The sequence below is a fragment of the Telopea speciosissima genome, chromosome 11, assembly GCF_018873765.1.
Source record: "Telopea speciosissima isolate NSW1024214 ecotype Mountain lineage chromosome 11, Tspe_v1, whole genome shotgun sequence".
NCBI classification, from domain to species: domain Eukaryota; kingdom Viridiplantae; phylum Streptophyta; class Magnoliopsida; order Proteales; family Proteaceae; genus Telopea; species Telopea speciosissima.
In genome coordinates, this window is record NC_057926.1 from 7,891,067 (window position 1) to 7,912,501 (window position 21,435).

Sequence of the window (21,435 nt, forward strand, 5' to 3'; positions counted from 1 at the left end):
GTTATCCGTCACAATTTGGATAACCTTCTTTGCTCCTATATCTTCCTCCACCACTTGCCTCAGTAGCTTATACAAGTATGATGCATCATTTACATGCTTTGATGCATCAACAGACTTCAAGAAGACAGTCTTCCCATTACAACTCACCATAAAATTTATAATGAACTGTCTAGTAGGTCTAATCCAACCATCAGCCATAAGAGTAACCCCATATGTGTCCCACCTTGGCTTCAAACCCTCTATGTACTCTTTCAGCTCCTCTACCTTTTTAGGAAAATATACATTATATAACTCATATGGTGTAGGCCCCTTCCATCCTTGGCCAGCCCTCCCTGCAACGTCAAGGAATGCATTATAATATGTTCCTTGTGCTACATTAGCTGGAATGCCATTGTATAGCATGAACTTGCTGAATGCTTTCCGGGCTTCCTCTTGTTTACCACCAAACACTTGCGGGATGGTTGGCTGGTAGGCATCTTATTGTCTAAAGGTAGATGGATCCTGCTCAAAAATGGGATCTGGGGAACGTGCTCGTGGTCGGGCTTGGGGCCGTGGGATATCTCTTGTGCCAGTGCTTCTCCTCCTCTCATCTTGTTGCACTGGTGCAGCTGAGCCAGATCCACCAGCTCCTCTTGCTTGCTCATTTGCTCTTATATTCTCAAAATGAAAACTTTGCCTACTCTCTGCCAAAGTCTGCTGGTAAATCCTCCATTCAGCCACTGATTCGAACTCACCAGGTGTAGGCCTATATTCAGTATCATCTCCTACTCCTCCACGGATCTCTACACCAGGCCTCTCTAGAACTGCCTCATCAAAAGCTATTTGTTGTCTTTCCCTCTCAGCTTTCTTTGTTCGTACTCCTCTCAAGTTTTGTGCCATTGCCAATTTCACTTGGCTCGGAACATTTCGGCATGAGGCAACATCCTTGCCCATACCAGACAAATGTTCCTTTAACCTAGTTGCTCCTCCAGAATTTAGAATCTTTCCACAGTAGTTACACTTTGACTTCTTTTTGTCCTCAGACATCGGGACTCTATGTAGCCATGCTGCATCCCCCATTGTATAAGAAATATCTTATTTTTTACACTGTTACATAAAAAAACATGTATTAGTAACTATTACAGACTTAAAGTAAAGTATTAAACACTTAAAGTATTGTATTCATAACCATAGTTCGAGAACTCGTTTCGTTACGGTATTTTGAGCTGACCGAAATATCCGAAATATTCGAAATTTCGGATATTTCGGTCGAAATATTGTATTTTTTCTGGTATGTTTCGATAGGTCATTTCGGTGGGTTTTAGGCCAAGTTAAGGCCTGAAACTTCATGGAAACCCTATTTTAGGCTATATAAACACATTTAAATGTTCAAATTGCAAAAATAGTCACCCAAAATGGTGTTTTGGATGTGCACCATTGATTGGCAATGTACGGTCGAGCCCTAATGTATAAGTGTATAACTTAGTTAATTACACATTTACACATACACATTGTACATTAAACAAGTAAATTGACTTGGAAGTTGGAACTAAGTTGGAAACATAATGACTCATAAGTTAAGTCATAAATCTTAATATTAAGTACATAAGACATCAAGTCAATAACAAGTTAACAAATAACAACTTAAGAGTTAAGATTTAAGAAGATGATATCAAACATTCCAAATCACAATATGTCAATATCCCCAATTGTCCCCTATAAGGCTACAAGTCAAGTAGTCAACTAGTCATCATTCATCTCAAATGTTTACAAATTTGCTAATAATAACTACTCCGCCGTCCAGGATCAACCCCACTCATGGTCCGCTGGAGCCGACGTGTATTGCTCTCCGACTGTAGGACAAATGCATGCCACGTCATAGTCTGGGAGAAGAAGCGAGTGTAGTCATCCACAGTGGCCATGTAAATCGCATCATCAACATCTTTGAAGGTAACCTATCCTAGGATATAGGTCACCAAAGCGTGAAGAAGTACTACCACTCGATCCACTATGATATGAGTCATATGACGGCTCGGGAGCATGTACGGGTTGTACGGCTGCGGCTGGTGGGTTGGGTAGCCAGTATAGGAAAAGAAGTCATGCACAAAAGACGATCCACTATATCCTTGTGAGTGGGAGTCATACTCAAAACTGGGAATGGATGGAGAAGATATAGGCTGCTGCCCCCAAGGGTACTGCCCAGAATGCCCTTCGCCACGTGGATGTGAATGAGATGAACCATGCTTTGATTGTGCTGGAGATGGACTGCTGTCTAAATGAAAAGATGGGGCACGAAAATGCCCACTCGATCTACTGTCTCTATCGCCAATACTCACCCACCAACGAGCCGGATAGGGCATCAATGTCCATAAGCTCACCGCTACTAGTACCACTACCACGACCACCAGGACGGGACTGGCCACGCTGCTTTCTCTAGTACGTCGAGGTGGATGATGTGGGCCGTGTGGCTGGTGTGGGGCCGGTGGGGGCACGGATTGCCTCTTGCTGCTCTTGTACCACAAACGGGACTCGAGTTCCCTCATATGCTTGACCACCATCACCATCATCATCACGTCCATCATTACCTTCATCATCACCTCCATCATCACCATCTCCACCAGGACCACCACCACCATCTCCATCATCACCATCTCCACCACCACCATCTCCACCAGATGACATAGACCAATCTTCATCCTCCTCATCAACACCACCATTGAGCCCGAACGGTATGGGTGACGCGTCCCGTGCATGTACCTCACCCTCTGCAGCCATGAAGTCATCCACATCAGCTTGTATGTGTTCAGCTATCATGGGGTTAGGTCTACCTCCAGGCTGATCTAACACTGGCTCACCTCTATCCCTCACCCAATCAACAATAGGATCTTCATCATCTGACTCCACCTAGAAAATGTCGGCGAGATCGACATTTTCCCTGATACCCTCTTGTCCCATGCGTATGTGTTGCATCTTCAACCTCAAATTATAATGCACATACACCAAGTCAGAGAGACGTTCAGAACCCAATCTATTTCTCCTCTTGGAGTGCATGAGAGAAAATGTACTCCAATTCCGTTCACGACGAGGATCTTGAACATGTCGGGAGAGAACCTTGATTGCTATTTTTCTTAAATTGTTTGCCGAACCCCCATACAACACCCACCATTCAGCTGCATTACAACAAAAGAAACATGTCACCTTCATTTCAAAAGAATAAGATATTGAATTGAGTAATGACTAATGAAGTAATGACTAATGAGTACCGGCATCACCGCGTGTCCGGCCTTGCTGTGCAGCTTCGGTTCCAAAACTTCCCAATGCATCCCTAAAAGTCTTCAACTATAATCATTTGGAAAATATTTAAAATTAGTAATGACTCGTTACTATTTAATATTGAATTGAGTAATTCCAAATGAATTATAACTTCTAAGACTCACCTCATTGTTGCATATCGCCTGTAATTTACTATTCGGCTCCAACTTGGCAACTACTTCTTTGACTGCGTCAATAAGACTATTATTCAACCCAATCCTATGACTGTATTGGTACTTGGGGTTCAAATAATATGCTGAAATTGACATTACATATTCACTAGTTAGTAATATATCCTTCAAATTAACTTTAAAAGATGTAATTGCATAAAAAACAAAGAGTGTACACTCACCAGCCTTATGCAGTGGATGCATAAGTTGATTTTCCCAGCGCTCCTTGATAATTTTGAGAAAGTGTTTGCTACCTCGTGGATTTGCATTGTAAACACCTTCATTCATCAAGTCTATGGCAACATATGGATGTGGCATGGTTGGTCCCTTGATAGCAGAATCAACTATATGCAAAACCTTGACCACTGGGTCCAGAAGTTGTACCATTTTATGCAACTTAGACCAAAAGTCATCTGATGAAATTGTAGCTTGTGCTTCCCTACCACCATGGGTATTGGACCCATTCCAGTTGAACCAGTCTTCAGAAGCAAACATTGATCTCAGTCCAGACTTCTTGGTTTCTATACTCTTGAGTGCAATGTAGTTGGTGGCGAATCTAGTTATGCCTGGCCTCACTAAGTCACCCCCACACTTCTCCCTCAAGAGGTTTAGTGCAAACCCATGGTTGTAGACAAAGTTGGTCATTTGCCTTGCCTTTTCCACGACATGTTGTACCAATTTGATCTTTCCCATGTCCTTTAACATGAGGTCTATACAATGGGCAGCACATGGAGTCCAAAACAACCGGTACTTATTGTTTTGCATCAACCTCTCACCGGCACTCTTGTAGTTGCTTCCGTTGTCCGTTACAATTTGGACAACGTTCCCCACTCCTACATCTTCTACCACTTCCTTGACAGAATTTGTAGATATACTTTGCATCCTTTTTCTCCTTGGATGCATCAACAGACTTGAGAAAGATGTCCTCCCATCACAATACACCATAAAGTTGATGATGGACTTTCTTGTAGGACCAGTCCAACCATCACACATTATGGTCACCCCATAGTTCTCCCACAGCCCCCTCATTTCATTGATGTAGTCTTCAAGCTCTCTCTTCTGTTGGGGCAAATACACATTCATAATCTCATATGGGGTGGGCCCCTTATACCCTGGGCCAGCCTCAGCAATGGAATCTATCATAGTCTGATAAAAGGGGCCTTGTGCTGTGTTTGCTGGGATGGTATGGTATAACATCCACTTAGCTATAGATTCCTTCACCATCCCCTTCAGATTTTTCCATGCTCCCTTGATTTTTGGTTGTTTGTTGCCTTTCTTTCTATAAACACCAGGTGCTTGGTGAAGTGCTGGGTCATCTTGTGGTGGTGGAGGTGGAGGGGGAGCTGCCCTCGTACTCTGTGATCTCCTAAAGGGATTAGGCAACCTACCTCCTCCACTTGTACCTGCTCCTCCACTACCACTAGCACCAGCTCTAGAGGTACTAGTTCCTCTACTACCACCTACTCTCTGTCTCTCGACTCTCTCCTGATCCTCATGATAACTGGCTCTGCTCATCATCTGTGCTCGTCTCCAATCCCTAGCCTCTTGCTCAGTCTCTATATCATCAGGAACATAGACATCATCACTGTCATCATCATCATCATCACGATGGCTTGATTGGCCTCCCACTGTACACCTCATTGCTTCCTCAAGATCTACTTTTGCCTTCTCCCTCTGAGCCTTCCTCTTACTCCCTCCCTTCATGTAATCAATGACAGCCCTAGATACCTCCACAGGGACCATATGACATGCGACCACTTCAGGAGAATTCCCAGCTAGATGTTGTTTGAGTCTAGTGGCACCACCTCCCAAAAACTGCATGTGACAATAGTTGCATTGGGATTTTCTTTTATCCCCATCAATTGGAGTGCCATGCAACCATGCAATGTCACCACTAGTGCGCCTGGGTGTGCTCCCCTCCTCCTGGGTCTGGGCCGGCTGCCTCTGCCCCTCTTGCCTCTGGTTCTGTCGTTTACCACGGTTCGTCATAATCAGACTAGTTTACTGTTGCATGAATAAAAGACAATTCATTAATAACGGAAGCACATCAATTCTTTTAGTTTAAAATTTTAAATGTTTAAGAATTAAGATTTAAGAGCACTAACACAAGTATATAAGTATATAACTATTTAGTATTTTCCCCCTAAGTCCCTAACCCTCATATTTTTCTCATATTTAAAAACAATTTTTAAAAATATTTTTCAAATAAATATTGGCCTAGCACAACAAAATCGAAAAGATATGTAAATGGACAGCAAATAAGAAGTATGTACAATTTACTTTTATATTTTTCAGTAATTTTAAAACAAAAACCTCATATTATTTCTTATTTTTTTCTATTTTTTGCTATTTTTTTGAATTTTTTAAATATTTTTTATAATTTTCAAAAATTAAAATAATTAATTATTGGCAGAAAAATATTTTTGACACCATGAGACCATAGATCGGCCAATGGTGTCTAACATATATTTAATTCATCACCATACAATATACATAACCCCTATTATTTTTTGATTTTTGTTGTAAATAAATCCAATTTTTGAAGTAGAAAAATAAATAAATAATATATATACCAAAAAAAAATTTCGACACCGTGAAGTCGTAGATCGGCTTCCGGTGTCTAACATATATTTATTTCATCACAAACAAACATGTTGATCAAGCATTTCCCTAAAAAAAATCAATTTTGAGAATATGGTTTTACCTGAAATAGTGGAAAGGCTTCACAGATGTGCTAAGAAGTTTGTTCTCCAAGTGATTCCGGCGTAGATGTGGCAAGGATTCAAGTGGGAAGTGGAAGATTGAAGAAGAAATAAGCAAAAACCTTCAAAAACCAAGCAAAAGAGGAAAAATGCTCTGTTTCTCAGTCTCGGTCGAAATTTCGACCGAGACTATCGAAACATGGTATTTTATATAAAGCATTTTCTCGAGATTTTCGAAATCTCGCGAGATTTTGAAAATGTCTCGAAATATCTCGAAATCTCGAGAATTTCGATCGAAATTTAGTATTTTTTTTATTCGAGGGGTCATTTCGTTTCGAGGGGGTCGAAATTCTCGAAATCTCGATCTCGCGAGATTTTGAACTATGTTCATAACTATTAAACATAATATGAAGCTACTAGAACAATCAAATACCTATCTCTTATTTATTCCCTAACCCTAGTATTTATTTATTAATTAAAAATAATATTTACAATTTTTATTAAAAATAATGATACCTTCAAATATAAAATATTATAACATAATAATGTATTTGACATCATTTGAAGTTGGACATTATGTACAAATGCTGTGCATAATTTTCCAACAAAAACAGGTATTTTTCCCTAATTTTATATATTTTTTAACTATTTTAATAATATTATTATTAAATCTGAAAAAAAATATATTTTTTTTAATGGGTGAAAAAAAAAAATGACTCCATGAGGCTGTAGAGCATGCAAACTTGTCTAACATATATCAAAATCACATCCAAACAATAAGTATTTATCCTATTTTTTTTAATTTCTTTTTTGAAAAAATTCATTTTTTTTTCAGAAATTATAATAACAAATTTAATAACCCAAAAAATATTCGGCCTCCATCAAGTGATAGATCGGCCAAAGTTGTGTAACATAACTCAAAATCACATGAATCCACCAAGGTTTCATCAATTTTTTTTAAAAAAAAATAGATTTAGGGAAAATGGGTTACCTTTCAAAAATCCTTCAAAAACTTGGTCAATCTTGCAAAAATGAGCTTCAATCTTCAGTTTGGCAGCAAAATCACCTTCCAAAGCTTTCAATTCATGCAAAAAATGAAGAAGGGAAGAGAGGATTTGAGAGAAGAAGTGAGCTTTGAGAGATAAAAAAGCCTCTTGATAGAACTCGCCGAGTTCTGTCGAGATGGCTTATAACTTATAACTAGAATGGGTCAAAAACCCACCCGAGACCCGAGATAGTGCCCCATGACCTGAGATCTCGGCGAGATTTTCAATTTCTCTTCAGTCATTTGCATAGTCACCCGAAACGAGAAATTACCCGAGATCTCAACTAGATATGGTATTTTTTACACTCGACTGCCATCTCGACTCGGTTTTCCAAAAAACCGAGAATCTCGGCGAGATCTCGCGAGATTTCGGACTATGGTTGTTGTATCTATAATCTACATTCAAGAAAATAAAATCTATTCAATAATTAAGATTGGAGAATTGAAGGATCAAAGACTGAAAATCAACTTAAGATGACAAGACTGTTGCATATTCATTGTCATTGTTGGCAACCATGGTCTGATCAGTGATGAGGCGGCCAGTTTTGAGCTTGAAGTGGCAGCTCTCAGGTCTAAGACAGCTTACACATGGGTAGTATGAGATGGGTGGGTTCACAGTCACTAGAGGATGTTGCACATGTGTTCAAATCCATCCATAGCATTCCAACATGTTTGAGAGGTGTTAGCAGTTCTGGCAGTGTTCAGGGGCAGTTTGGTAATCTTGCACAGCTGATGATCCAGTGGCAGTGATACAGTGGCTGGGCCACTCTTGTAATTTTCTTGATGTGGTAAGCAAAGAAAGAGGAGAGAGATTGTGGTGGGCCCCACAGAAGCAGTGGACCCTACATGGCCCCATAGTAGCAGGCCACGTGGCTTAGGGCATCCCAGGTGGCAGCAAGTGGGAGGCCAACAGGCTGGCTGCCTGGCAGGGTGTTATGGCCACTCCTGCAGCATGGCACGGCCATGGCCACAGGCCGTGCGGGCGTGCCCGCAACAGGCCCCCAGCCCACACAGCGCATGGCACAATCACATGGCCCAAGGCTCATACCAGGGCGGGAATATAGTTGAACACTTGGTGCTAAGTTCTATACTTAGCCAATTTTTTTATCGAAACCTTTAAGTGCTCACTGTGAGCATAATGGGTTGCAGGGGCTTGCAATGGTAATTCTTTAATACCAGCGGGGGCTATAAAAAAATCTAAAGTGGTGCCCGGGGGGGGGGGGGGGGCTCAGAGCAAATAACCCAGAGTTTGTGTGGTTCGAAGTCAATGGCTCAGATGAGGAGAGCCTTGTCCTTCAAATTCACGATCTAAGGGTGAGATTAAAGCGCTAGTTGTAAAGTGTTCATGTATACATTGACACTGCCCTTCCCTAACAGTTCGGCATTTCCTTCATGTGGCACCGAGGGAGAAGAAATATCGGGAAAACTCTTCCGATGTACTTCCCAGGAGTCGAACACTTGACCTCCCTGCTCTGACACCATGGTCGCAACCATTTCACCTAAAAGCTTGAACTATTAGGGAAGGACAACGTCAATGTATACATCCACATAAAGTCCGTCAGATCCGGACGCTCAATACCTCATTGGTTTGATGCACCTTAGTTCTATGGTCGCGCATCTACCGAATAATGGCAGAATTATCTAAGCAATCAAGATTTTGTCGCTAGTGTTTTGATTGGTCGCGTAGAAGCACTCATGTGCGTGTCGTTGTACGAAATTCTCATGCCGTGATACACAATGCTTTGGTGTAACCGAGACCTCGGTAAATTCGAAGAAGATCCTCTAGCCACTCTATCATTCCCCGAAGTAAATGGCCTTACATGAGATTCGAATCCAACAGATGATGCGTTTTCCCGTCCATTTCAACAAATCTTGTGGCCCAGCGTGTTTAATGTGGTACAAACAAACCAGAGGCCGAAACATTGTTTGACGTAAGGTCTCGTGACGGGGTGCAGATCACACAAAGCCTAATCCCGTGTGATGCTTGCACTCAATATCCACTGCGAGGTTCCATATGTTGTGCTCTCATTTGCTTCGTGATGTCCTGTCCGATGCGTCAGAAGTCAATCCGACGCATATTAGATGCTCTGCCACTTTCAATCCTCATCTAAATGTCAACATCTCTGCTGATATGGTGCAACCCATAGTCCCTATGCTACCATGTTCAGCACTTACACCACAAGACATTCGAAGTTCCATTTTCTTATTTCTGGTTAGCCCAACTTTGATTGATGATAACTCAACTGTCTGATGGCCAAATGGAATGATCCAAAGCTCTAAATTCTCAGAAGAATGAGATCTATCTACTTGCAACAAAAAGAAAAAAAATTGGTGAGCGAAAATTGCAACAAAAGAGAAAGTGAATGTGTGCTTGAGAAAAATGCATTAAACTCATTCCACCTACCTTTTGAGGTTACTTGAACATGCATTGAAGGTTGAGAAGTGGACGGTTAGCTTCATTGAAGACATTAATGGTGCATTGAAGTGAAACATTGAAGAAAAGCAAGAAGAGGAAGGTTGATTGTGTGGTCCCCCCATGGCTTTGCACACTTGAAAGCTCAAGTTTCTCCATCAAGGACAAAGTTGATAGTACCAGTGGGCTCCAGCACATCTCAAGGACATCTTAGATTGCCAGGGTTGTCACAGATCAAGGGTTATAAGCATTCTCTTCACTGTATTAGTTTTCAGCTTCATCCCTGTTATGTTGTATGCTAGAAAATAGGTGGTAAATTGTCGAAAGACCTATTCTAACTTGTGCATGATTGTAGGGCACTGTGTATAAGCCCAAACTTTTATTATATTGTAAGGGGTGTTCAATGGGTGCTGAACACTGGGAGTGGGTGCTATCTCTGTACCGACATTGTATGCCCTCTTAGTTCTATGCTGAGTAAATCTGGGTGTGGGTGCTCCCAACTGTAGGTATAGCAAAAGTAGAGTATTGAGCAAAGACGAAGCCATAGTAGCATTGCTCCATGGATGTAGGCAACTTGCTGAACCACGTATATCCTGTGTGTGTGTGTGTGTATACACCTAGTAGAGCCTTTGACAGTCAGGTTGGGGTATGTACATGACTACATGATTATCAGTTTAGTACTAGCAAACTCAACCAGCATTGGGAAAGAAATTGAAGAATTTTGGGTCATTGATTCACCCTCCTCTCATTGACAGCCATAGATCAACAATTGATATCAGAGCTTGGACTTAGTGACAACTTTACAGGCATCTGAGGTATGTGTGTGTGTACACACCTAGCAGAGCCTTTGACAGTCAGGTTAAGGTATGTACATGACTGCGTGATTATTAGTTTAGAACTAGCAAACTCAACCAGCATAAGTATGGGAAAAAAATTGAAGAATTTTAGGTCATTGATTCGCCCCCCTCTCAGTGACAGCCATAGATCAACAATTGATATCAGAGCTTGGACTTAGTGACAGCTTTACAGGCATCTGAGTGATTCTGGGATAGCATGGCTTCAAGGGAAGGCAGTTCTAAGGATTCAGGGAAGGCTCCCAGTTTTGATGGCACTGACAATGTGTTCTAGAGAGGAGAATGCATCCTTAGGCTATGATATGTGGGCATCAGTGGTGAATGGATACACAGAACCAGCTACTCCACCTTCAGGTATAGAGATCAAGTAGGCTTATGGGTTCAGTCTCATGGTATTAAATGACATTATGTCAGGATTGGACACAAAGACGATGGCAAAAGTTATGGATTGTGACAGCGGCGAAGAAGTCTGGGACAGGTTGAAGAGCATCTATGAAGGAGATGCAAAAATTAAGATGTACAAGCTGCATATTTTCAGGGCACAGTTTGAGAGTCTTAAAATGACAGATGAGGAGAACATTGACAGTTATATGATAAGAGTCAATGAGATTGTTAACTCCAGTGGATTTGTTTAGATGACCCTTCTCTGTATCTATAAATAACTATTTTGTCTTGCTTTATAAATGCTCCAATACGAGTTATGCCTCAACGGTCTCCTCCCTAAGGCGTTGATGGTGGGCAGCCCAATTGCCTGGTCTTTCCCATTCCATCACATCTTCCAAAATGGAATCAGTCATTTCATGAACAACCTCCGAAGACGGATGATGCCCGTCAAAGGAAAATAGGGATCCGACAAAAGAATATATCTCTGTTTTCAAGGAAAAGGAAAAGAGTCTATCGACTTCCCCTCTATGAATTGGTTGTACTCTTGTTCCGATGAGGCGCTCTCTTTGAGTTGTCCATCCCTATTTGCCCCTGATCTATTAGAGGACTTGGAGAAAATCTTAAAAACTCTGTAGTATGTCAGAAGATTCTCATGTCTCTATTACCTAAGTATGACTCAAAGGTTTCAGCCATTGAAGTGGCTAAAGACTTGGACACAATCACCCTTGATGTGGTACATGGTACTCTCAAGGCCTATCAGATGAGAATAAGAAAGGTAAAGTCCATTGACAAACAAGCAGCCTTCAAGGCAATGAAAAAATTGAGAGCAAAAGAGCAACTTGAAATTGAAGAAGAGGAAGACAGTGGTGATGATGATGATGAGATCCCAGCCAACTTCACCAGAAAATTAAAAAAGGGGACAGGCAAGTATAAGAACAGGCTTCCATTCAAGTGTTTCAACTGTGGCAAGGTTTGGCACTTTGCAGCTAAATGGTCTCACAAAGGCAAGATGGAAAGTGATGATGAAGAAGAGAAGAAAGTAGATTCAAGGAAAAGAAGAAATTTTTTCCAACAAGTTTGAGAAAAACCAATTCAAGAAAAGTAGTGACACATCTAAGGAAGAATCTGAGTGTTGCGTGAAAAAATCGTCAATGTGGATCCTCCAGTAGGGTTGTTTGCACAGAGGAATAAAGTAAGCACAAGAGAGCCAATTTGCTCCAGCGAGGGACTCTTTGATTCTTAAGTCAGGTCTCTTTAGCAGCAGATAAGATAACAATAGTTGAGAAGAGTCTGTTAGGCTTATACCTGGGTTTATATAGCGTAGACTGTAAGTGGAAATCATTTTGGAGAGTCCTGTTAATTAAGTCTTCTATCCATGGTAGGAGAGTATATGATGTGTAATTTTAGTCACACTTATGATGGATACTGATATGGTGCAAAATGAGGAAAGAAAGATACCGCAAAGTGACTATTTTAGATATCTGGGGTCAATCATAAATAAAGAAGGTGACCTAGAGGATGATGTGTCACAGAGAATTAAAATAGGATAGATGAAGTGAAGAGGTGCGTCTAGAGTGCTGTATGACCAACGTATTCCTCTAAAGCTTAAAGAAAAGTTCTATAGGATTGTTGTTCGCCCGGCCATGATGTATGGGGCAGAATGTTGGGCAGTTAAGAAGTGTCATATTGATAAGCTTTGTGTAGTAGAGACGAGGATGTTACGATGGATGTGTGGAAAAACAAAGAAGGATAAAGTATGGAATGAACATATAAGAGCGGACTTGGGAGTTGCCCCGATCAATGACAAGTTCCAAGAGAGTCGTTTAAGGTGGTATGGCCATTCAACGGAAACCTAGGGACGCCCCAGTAAGGAGGAGTGATATGATTCCAATTGAAAGAGCTAAAAGAGCTAGGGGCAGACCTAAAATGACCATAGGAGAAGTGGTGAGGAAGGACATGCATAGTCTAGGTCTGGTCCCAAGTATGACCTCGGACAAAACCTATTGGAGGGCAGGGATCCATGTCGCAGACCCCATTTAGCTGAGATTATCCTGCGTGTTGGGCTGTGTCTTTTTCCTCTTACTATCTTTCATCTTTCTTTTATTTCCCATCTTCCATTTGTCATTTTCCTTTGTCATTTCTCATCTCTTTCCCCATCCCTATTCTCCTATCTTTTCTTCACCTTTGTTTTTGGGTATAACTCTGGTTTTCTCTATTTTGTTTTGTTTGGATCCATGTAGCCGACCCCATTAAGTTGGGATAAGGCTGAGTTCGTTGTTGTTGTTGTTGTTGTATCCATGGTAGGAGACTCAATAGTGGAGTCCCTTTGGGAGAGTGACCCTGGATTAGTAGGAATCATGAGCATTCCTTATTGGAGTGTGATGATAACTGCCAACAGCCTATCAGGTGTGGGATCAGTTAATCCTCACGTGGAGGATTATACCGTTAAATAGTTGAACTCTTGGATGGAGCAGGCGTGAGTTTGACCTGATGGGCTTTTATCCATTGGACCATCCCTAGCCATAGAGACGTCGTGTGATTCCATTGGGTGACTATGCTTAGTTGTATCACTTAGGATGATTCAAATGGTGTGGATTATCAAGCCATGTTCATGGTATTTGAAGACAGAAACAAAATCATCAAGAAAAGGTGCAATTTTTTAAGATGAAGAAGGAAAAGTGAACTAGGAGGCTGTGTTGAGAGTGCAATCAAAGAGTTGAAGAGGGAAAGAAAGAAAGTCACGCAGGCTACACAATGTCTCTAAGGGCAAGAGCAGTTAGTTCTTGAATTGAGAGAACATGCAAATGACTCAAGACAAATACTAGAAGACTTTGACAAGAAACTTGCACAGAAGACTACAGAATGCAAAAATCTTGAATCAGAAAATCTATCCTTGAAAGCTCAATTGGAGGAAGAGTCTAATATTTTAGTTAATTACTTGGACTTTCAGAAGGAAAATTGAAGTTCTTAAGACAAAGACAGAAGAATATGAGAAAGATTCAGTTGGTCAAGACACTGAAACAACTCCACATGTGCATCCCAACAGTAAGAAGCTTGATGAGATTCTAAATGCTCAAAGATCAACTCAGAATAAATCTGGTCTTAGTTTTGTAGGTGAGTCATCAAAGAGTGTCAAGGAAATGGGTAAACCAAACTCCACCCATAAGACTAACCATACTAGACAACTACAAATGGCATGGCCAGGTAGGAGAGTAGAGAACTTTGGTTACAAGCAAATATTTCAATAGAGACCTAGAGAATTTGACAACTATAGAGCTCAGTACAGATGGCAGAGAGAGCCAATGAGACAGACAATTCTTTCAAAGTCATTGTTTCAAGTGCAACACATTTGGGCACAAAATATTAGACTGAAAATTCAATATTGGTCCACCAAATTTTGTTGACAAGAATCCTTTTGCACCCTTGATGGATGTAGTGGTTGAGTGCTACAGATGTGGCATCTATGGGCACATAGCCAGGGATTGCAGAACAGTGTTCCCTCCACAGAGACAGCAGAACAGAGGTGGTCAGGGTAGTGTTAGACATGAGAGACCACTCAAGTTCAATAGGCAGAATCCATGACAGAAGCAAGTACAGAAACCTCACTTAAGTGACAGAGTTTGGGTTTAGAAGAACAGAGCAGAAATGGGGAACAGACTATGGTTGTACAGACAGCTTCCAGAGCACAGGGGAATTCCACTCTATGGATACTTGATAGTGGCTGCTCAAGCCACATGACTGGAGACAAGAAGAGGCTTGAGAAGTTTGAAAAATATGAAGGTGGATCAGTTAAGTTTGGGAACAATAATGGTGCTGAGATAGTAGGAAAAGGTACCGTTAGTCTCAACAATGGGAAGGTGAAATCCCAAGATGCTTTGTATGTAGGAGGGCTCAAACATAAACGTACTTAGCATCAGTCAAATTTGTGATAGGGGGCATGAAGTGGTGTTCAACAATCAAGGTTGTGAAATTAGAAGATCAAGCACAGGGAACTTGATCGCCACAAGAAAGGTAACTTCAGGGAATCTATATACTCTAACAGAGAATTGAAGACTCATGCATGTTCAATATGGAGAAAACATGGTTATGGCATAGGAGACTTGGACACATTGGTTTTGATAACCTTGCCAAGATCTCATCAAAGAAGGCTGTAAGAGATATATACTTGTGTTGAAGTAACCCTCCAACAGTATATTTGGATCTTGTCAGAAAGGGAAACAGACCAGAGTATCTTTCAAGTCGGAGGAGTATCACACCAGTCAACCATTGGAGTTCGTGCACACAATCTTGTGTGGTACTGTGGTCCCATGAGGACACAAAGTATCACAGGGGAATGATATTTTATCATGTTTATTGATGATCACTCTAGGATGACATGGGTGATGTTTTGAAGCACAAATCAGAGGCATTGGAAAGGTTCAAGATCTTCAGAAAACAGATTGAAAATCAAACAGCGAAGAAGATCAAGTGTTTAAGATCTGACAGAGGTGGTGAGCACACCTCGACAGATTTCAAGGAGTACTGTTATGAGAAGCATCAGAAGACAAACCTCATCTCTAAGAACACCACAACAGAATGGTGTTGTACAGAGGAAGAACAGAACTGTCCAAGAAATGGCCAGAACTATGGTGACTGAGAATGCTATGGGAAATAAATTCTGGAGAAGCAGTATTCACAGCAGTATACATTCACAACAGGTGCATGCCGAGACCCCATGAAAGAAAAACCCCATATGACATTTTGTTTGTCAAGAAAGCTACAGCAAGACATTTCAAGGTCTTTGGTAGCAAGCAAGGCCTACAGATGCTACACCAAAAGACTTGGAAAAATTGTGGAGAGTGCAGATGTCAAGGTTGATGAGAAGAGAGATTTTCCCAAGAGTACTGGAAATGATTCCAAGTGTTTGAAGACCTCACTGATGCAAGTGATAAAGGTGAAGATAGACAGAAAGACAAAGTTGAATCAGAAGTTGAGAAGATAGAGACTGAGTCAGATTTGGAAGAAGGAAGAACCACCAAAAATCATCCTAAGAGGCAGATAATTGGTGATCCCACAGCTGGCATTTAGACTAGGAGGAAGAAGGCAAATGCTTACTCTCTTCTGTCAATAGTTGAGCCAAAATCAGTTGAGGAAGCAAGCAAGGATGAAAGCCATGGATGAAGAGCTTGACCAGATTGAAAGAAATCATACATGGGATTTAGTTCCTAGGCCAGTTGATAAGAATGTAATTGGCACAAAATGGGTTTTTAGAAATATACTCAATGAAGATGGTCAAGTTGTGAGGAACAAGGCAAGGCTTGTGTACAAGGGATAAGTAGAGGGGATTGACTTTGAGGAGACTTTTGCCCTAGTGGCAAGACTGGAGACAATAAGAATGTTCCTAGGACTAGCAGTTCACTGAGGCTTCAAGGTCTACCAGATTGATTTGAAAGTCTACATTCTTGAATGACACACTATAGGAGGAAGTGTACACAGAGAAACCAGATGGATTTCAACTTTTCATCAATGAGATGGATTCCATCCTGCTGTATATTTTGCAATATACACATGCAACCACATGCCTGCACGGAGATTTGCCTTAGAAGAAAAGGATCACATTTTTTAATAGGGGGGCCCTGCATAAATGAAAAGGAAAAACAAACTTAGGAGCTGATTTTCTACTAGTATTTTTATGTCCATTCACATGGTGTTATGTTCATTGTAATAGAAGATTCCATATTCACGTCCTGGAATAAGCTGTTCTTGTGGTATTACCATTAAGTTCTCATGCTAACTCATCTTTGCTTCTCTTACTTGTTTTGTTTTCCTCTTTTCTTTTTTCAGTTGTATTTCTTTATTACTGAGGTGTCATTATTCACCGGATATGAATAATTGAAGAACTTCTAGCTCTTGAGCTATTATGGGCATCATTTTGACATTTTATCTTCCCCTTTTTATCAGGAACTGCTTCCAATAAGCTTGATTAAATCTATGTATGTTTCTTTCCTCGCGGGATGCTTCCGATCAATACGCTTTGGGTTAGAAGAAGCTCATGGGTAAATACGTACTGTTTTATGCCATGTTATATCATATGAACATTAACGTTCAGAGCTTCCTTGCCTACATTTTTACTAACTGATGTTGACAAAATGAAATCAGAAAAGGTCAAGCACTGCAGTTTAACTGGTTATTTGAAAAAGAAGCCTTTGTTTTGCACTCAGATGGAACATTTTCTGTCGATTTTACCAAGGTTAGTAGTTCCCAATTACTACAATTAAGTGATGTTCTACAAATAAAATATCTCTGTTGCATAAAATTAGTTTTCTTGTTGAAAGGTTGAAGAAGCTGTCGAGAGTTTGAGCAGGAAGATACTTACCATACAGGCAAAAGGTGACAAAGAAGCTGCAAAGTCACTTCTTCAGGAATATGGTAAAATGACAGAACCTTTGCAAGTTGCGATGGAGAAATTAGAAAGAATCCAGGTATAGGACTTTACACTATGCTACATTCAATCAGAACCTTTGCAACTTATGAGGTGAATCATGTTAACAGGGGAATGAAAGAGTCCTCTGTGGTTTCATTCCACGTTCCCTTTTAATATCAGTGATGTGCTTTATGTGCCATAGAATTTTTCCCATCTTTTCAATTACTAAATGCATTATCACAGAACTAGGGAGCTACTGTGAGATAATACGGCTGGTTTGACCTAGTGTACCACTAAAGCAACATAAAATTGACTCTTGGTTTGGGTTATGGGGATGGCTGATAGACCATCACAAGTCAGTGCCTATAGTTGGTTTTCCATCTAACTGCATATGACCCAGAAGATAAATAAGTAATATTTCCATTTTCTTGGATAAAGGTGATTCTTAACAATAAAAATCCCTCCCTTATCCTTGTAGTTAAGTGCATACGTAAATTTTTCCGATTTCATGATCATTAGAGGCACTTAAATTTGGTTTTTTTTATCATTTTTTTGTTAATTTCAGGTACCGGTGGATATCTCTCCCATATTTCGTATCGCTGACAAACTGTTGGAGAAAAATCATAAGCAAATGTGACATGCCTTTTTACCGTTCCATTGGGTCTCTACTTGTTTCATTTTGGTCTGAGAGACCAAGATGTGGATGTTGTCTCAGCATTTCGGGTGCAGAAGAAATTGTTCCCCTCTTCTTGATTGGTAACGATGAAAATATATTGAGTTTGTGGGGGAGTGTGTTTAAAGCAACTGATGGATCAAGGATGACCACCCATGAGACATGAAAGTGGAAGAACTTCTATCACCATCATCCTTCAAAACATGAGCCTGTATCCTTAAAGTCTGTTTGGTCAAAACTCAAGTGAAAAATATATCTTAATTTCCGAATGAAAAGTTGTGATAATATAGTGATCACAAAGTAAATCTGATCATTGTTTCTTGTCAGACTTTATGGGATGCCCATCTGGGATGGGCTTCCCAAACAGTATCTCTATCTCCACGAGACTGATCGTAATTGAATAGATGTTCTATACAATCCGATGAAACTTGTTTATTCGGATAAAGAAGATACGAAAGAGCTCTCGTCCTTGAAATAGCAGTGCAGTGAGCTCCTTACAGCAAAACAAGTTTCTTCTTCCTCTCTTTTTTTCCTGTTGGACTTAGAATACAAAAGTGATCTTCATTTAAATGACAAGAGAGATGATACTCTCCCTACAGAGCTATTAAAAGCAAAACAGATGGTGCTTGAGCCACCAAACCTTTGAAAGATAGATAGAATTAGTGCCAACTGCTTGGATGTTCGCTTCTTTAACAGACTATTTCATAAAATGCTCCAAGGAAATCTTGTCAAAATCTTGCATCACTTGCCAATATCTGATAAGATTGTAGAGAAAACTCAGAATTTTAAATTTGCTGCTAGTCCGGGATGACCATTATATGCCAAAAAGCATGGCTTTTCCATAACAATATAGCCCTGTCTGTTGCTTCTGCAGAGCCAAGAGTTGTATTTAAAGTGTAGTAAAGTAATATCACAATAAGAGAGGCAGACTTATTTTTATCGCTAGATGACCAAAATGTAACAACCCTCAGTGTGCTGGAGAGCTTTCGAACTACCACAAACTTGAAGGCTTGCTGGCTTCAACGTGAAAGTCCAATACAATAAAGAAAGATGGTGGGCCTAAGTCGTGCCACCGGTCACTCTTCTTAAGACTGTAGACCCTATGGAGCAATACCACAGGTTGATGTGAATCGGCCTTCAAGATGAAACAGCTCTGTAGGCGCTTTCAATAGATTATGCACTCACTTACTGGGCCATGTTAGAACACTATAGAGTTGTGCTCAATAAACATAGGACACCTTGGGAACTAGTGAATATGGAGCACAGGATCCATGGAGTGACAACAATAACGGAGAAAGAAAGTGAGCGAAAAGGTTATTTAGAAATATTTTTATCAAGCCTAGATGTCCTCTATTCATAAAGGAGAGATGACAATTGTGTCTCTTGCAGAGATATTCTCTAAGAAAAGAGGGGTCTTGGTCGACCGACTCCTCAAATGATCCAAAATATGCTTTTGGGAACATCGTTTGGTCTTCAATTTGTCAATTGCCTAGGGATGTAAACGGATCGAATTTGGTCGGATAGTAGCATTATCATATTCGTATCCGAGTATATTCGGACGGATTTAGATAGTTTCTAGATAGTGATTTTTTTTAATATAGATTCTCCTAAATGGATATGAACACGGATCGACTACGAATTTTCAACTATCCATGGACATCTTTACCCTTTTTATGATGAAGGTTAGGGTTCAGACTCGAGAGTTTAGCAACTACCCTTTCTTCTACTCTTCTGATCTTTGATTTTCTTACGTTTTTTACTTTTGATTTTATCTTGTATTTATTTTAATAGATATGTGATTCCATGTATCACATTGCATAAAACAATATATATAACCCAATAGAAAATCTAGCAAGAGAATCACATTATCTTAACTTATAAATTTATAAAAATAAGATAACAAAATCCAATAAGGTAACTTAAAAGGATAGTCAAAAATAGGGATATATTTCAGATATTTTATTACCGTCGGATTGCTAAACGAATCGGATAATAATCAATCGGATAGGGGGATTATCATATTCGTATCCGATTAGTTTCGGAAGGATTCGGATTCTCCTAAACGGATACTTACGCGGATCGAATACAGATTTTCGAATGTCCATTTACATCCCTACAACTGCCTATCTTGGCCAATTGACCGCCTCTACTTGCAGTTGAAGGTTTTATGCACATGAGGGATGAGACCACCTCTACTTGCATGTGAAGGATTTTATGCACGTGAAGGATGAGAGTAGCATTTTGGGACCTAGCTTTCCTCCAGCCATGGAGGGAGCTGGAGGATCCAGCCTAGCCAAAACAAAGGGGGTTTGGTCATTTCATAGGAAGGGGACCCAGGCTGGGCTGGATACTTCAGCTCCCGCCACGGCCGGATGAGAGCTAAGCATTTTGTGGGAGACAACACCTTGGAGAAAACAACCAATAGGTAGGAATGTGTTTAGAATGTCATTTTATTTGAAATCAATTAAATATAATAGTTCTCCCACAAGATTCAAAATATCGTTCAAATAAAGGCAAAATAAATGAGCTCATTATAATTAGTAGGATGTTTCATTGTAAATGTCTTTAGTGTCCCTTTCGATTATGTGGACATTATTGACATTGTCCCCATCTTGTAATCATGGATAGTTAGAAAATTCGCCTTAAAATTCTTATTGCAGTTTGCCTCATTCCCATACATCATCTAAGACTCATCTTCTTTTCATTGTGGTTAGGATTACCTTCTCATCTAATTAGAATGAGCAAATCATAGTAATCCTATTTTTTTATGAAAATGGAAAAAAAAATTAAAATTAAGAGAGGAGAGAAGTTACATCGTTCAAAGTTCCAGAAGTAGAAACTAGAACTTTAGATTTACAAGCCTTAGCCATGAGAGAATTAAAAAACAGAACAGAATCTCTCATCCACTTCTTTACAAAAATACTGGTATGAACAAAATAAACAAGTTGTAGGATAATGTGAGTGGAGTTCCAAGGCCAAGGATGTGTAACTGGCTCCAAATCATTTCCTACAAAGCCTGAGAAGCATTCCAAATATGAATATTAGTCCATCCTAAGTTAAAAGCCACTTTTAAACCCTTAAGAAGGCCTCTAGCTTCGGCCACAATGGAATTGTTTGTCAAAATATTATCCGAATCTATCAAAACAAAAAAACAAAAAACAAAAAAAAAAAAAAAAAAAAAATTTGAAATAAAAGTCCAAAAGCCCATTCAGAGATGTTCAAGGAGCAGTTAGATTGTCCCGCATAGATCAAAATAGGTTGTGTTAATGAAAGAACCTCAAGATCTGAATAAGAGAGATTAGATATACCACTATGAGTGAGTAAATAGGGGCAATCCTCATTATTGAATGGGGATAGTCTCAAGTCATCGGTTGCTATTGTCCAAGATCCGCTTTAGATTAGGAGAAATATCCGAAATCGCAACCTGATTCTTGTGCTTCCATATAAAATAGGAAGTGATGGAGATCACACTGAAAATCCATTTACAGGATATAGAGGGG

The 21,435-nt window shown here is 40.1% G+C and overlaps 1 protein-coding gene across 3 annotated transcripts in view; it reads left to right on the forward strand.

The window, feature by feature from the left end:
* LOC122646403 (nudix hydrolase 3-like) overlaps nt 1-21,435 on the forward strand; it is a 76,187-nt gene that overhangs the window by 52,668 nt on the left and 2,084 nt on the right. For 2 of the 3 annotated variants that reach the window (XM_043839950.1, XM_043839951.1), the window contains exons 18-22: nt 16,800-16,894; nt 16,998-17,088; nt 17,174-17,320; nt 17,828-17,974; nt 18,026-18,154. In XM_043839950.1, coding sequence (XP_043695885.1) covers nt 16,800-16,894; nt 16,998-17,088; nt 17,174-17,320; nt 17,828-17,899 — 405 coding nt within the window. In that variant the 3' untranslated portion in view covers nt 17,900-17,974; nt 18,026-18,154. Of the gene's footprint in view, nt 1-16,799; nt 16,895-16,997; nt 17,089-17,173; nt 17,321-17,827; nt 17,975-18,025; nt 18,155-21,435 lie in introns of those variants that run through there. The other variant, XM_043839952.1, reaches the window with a different exon arrangement.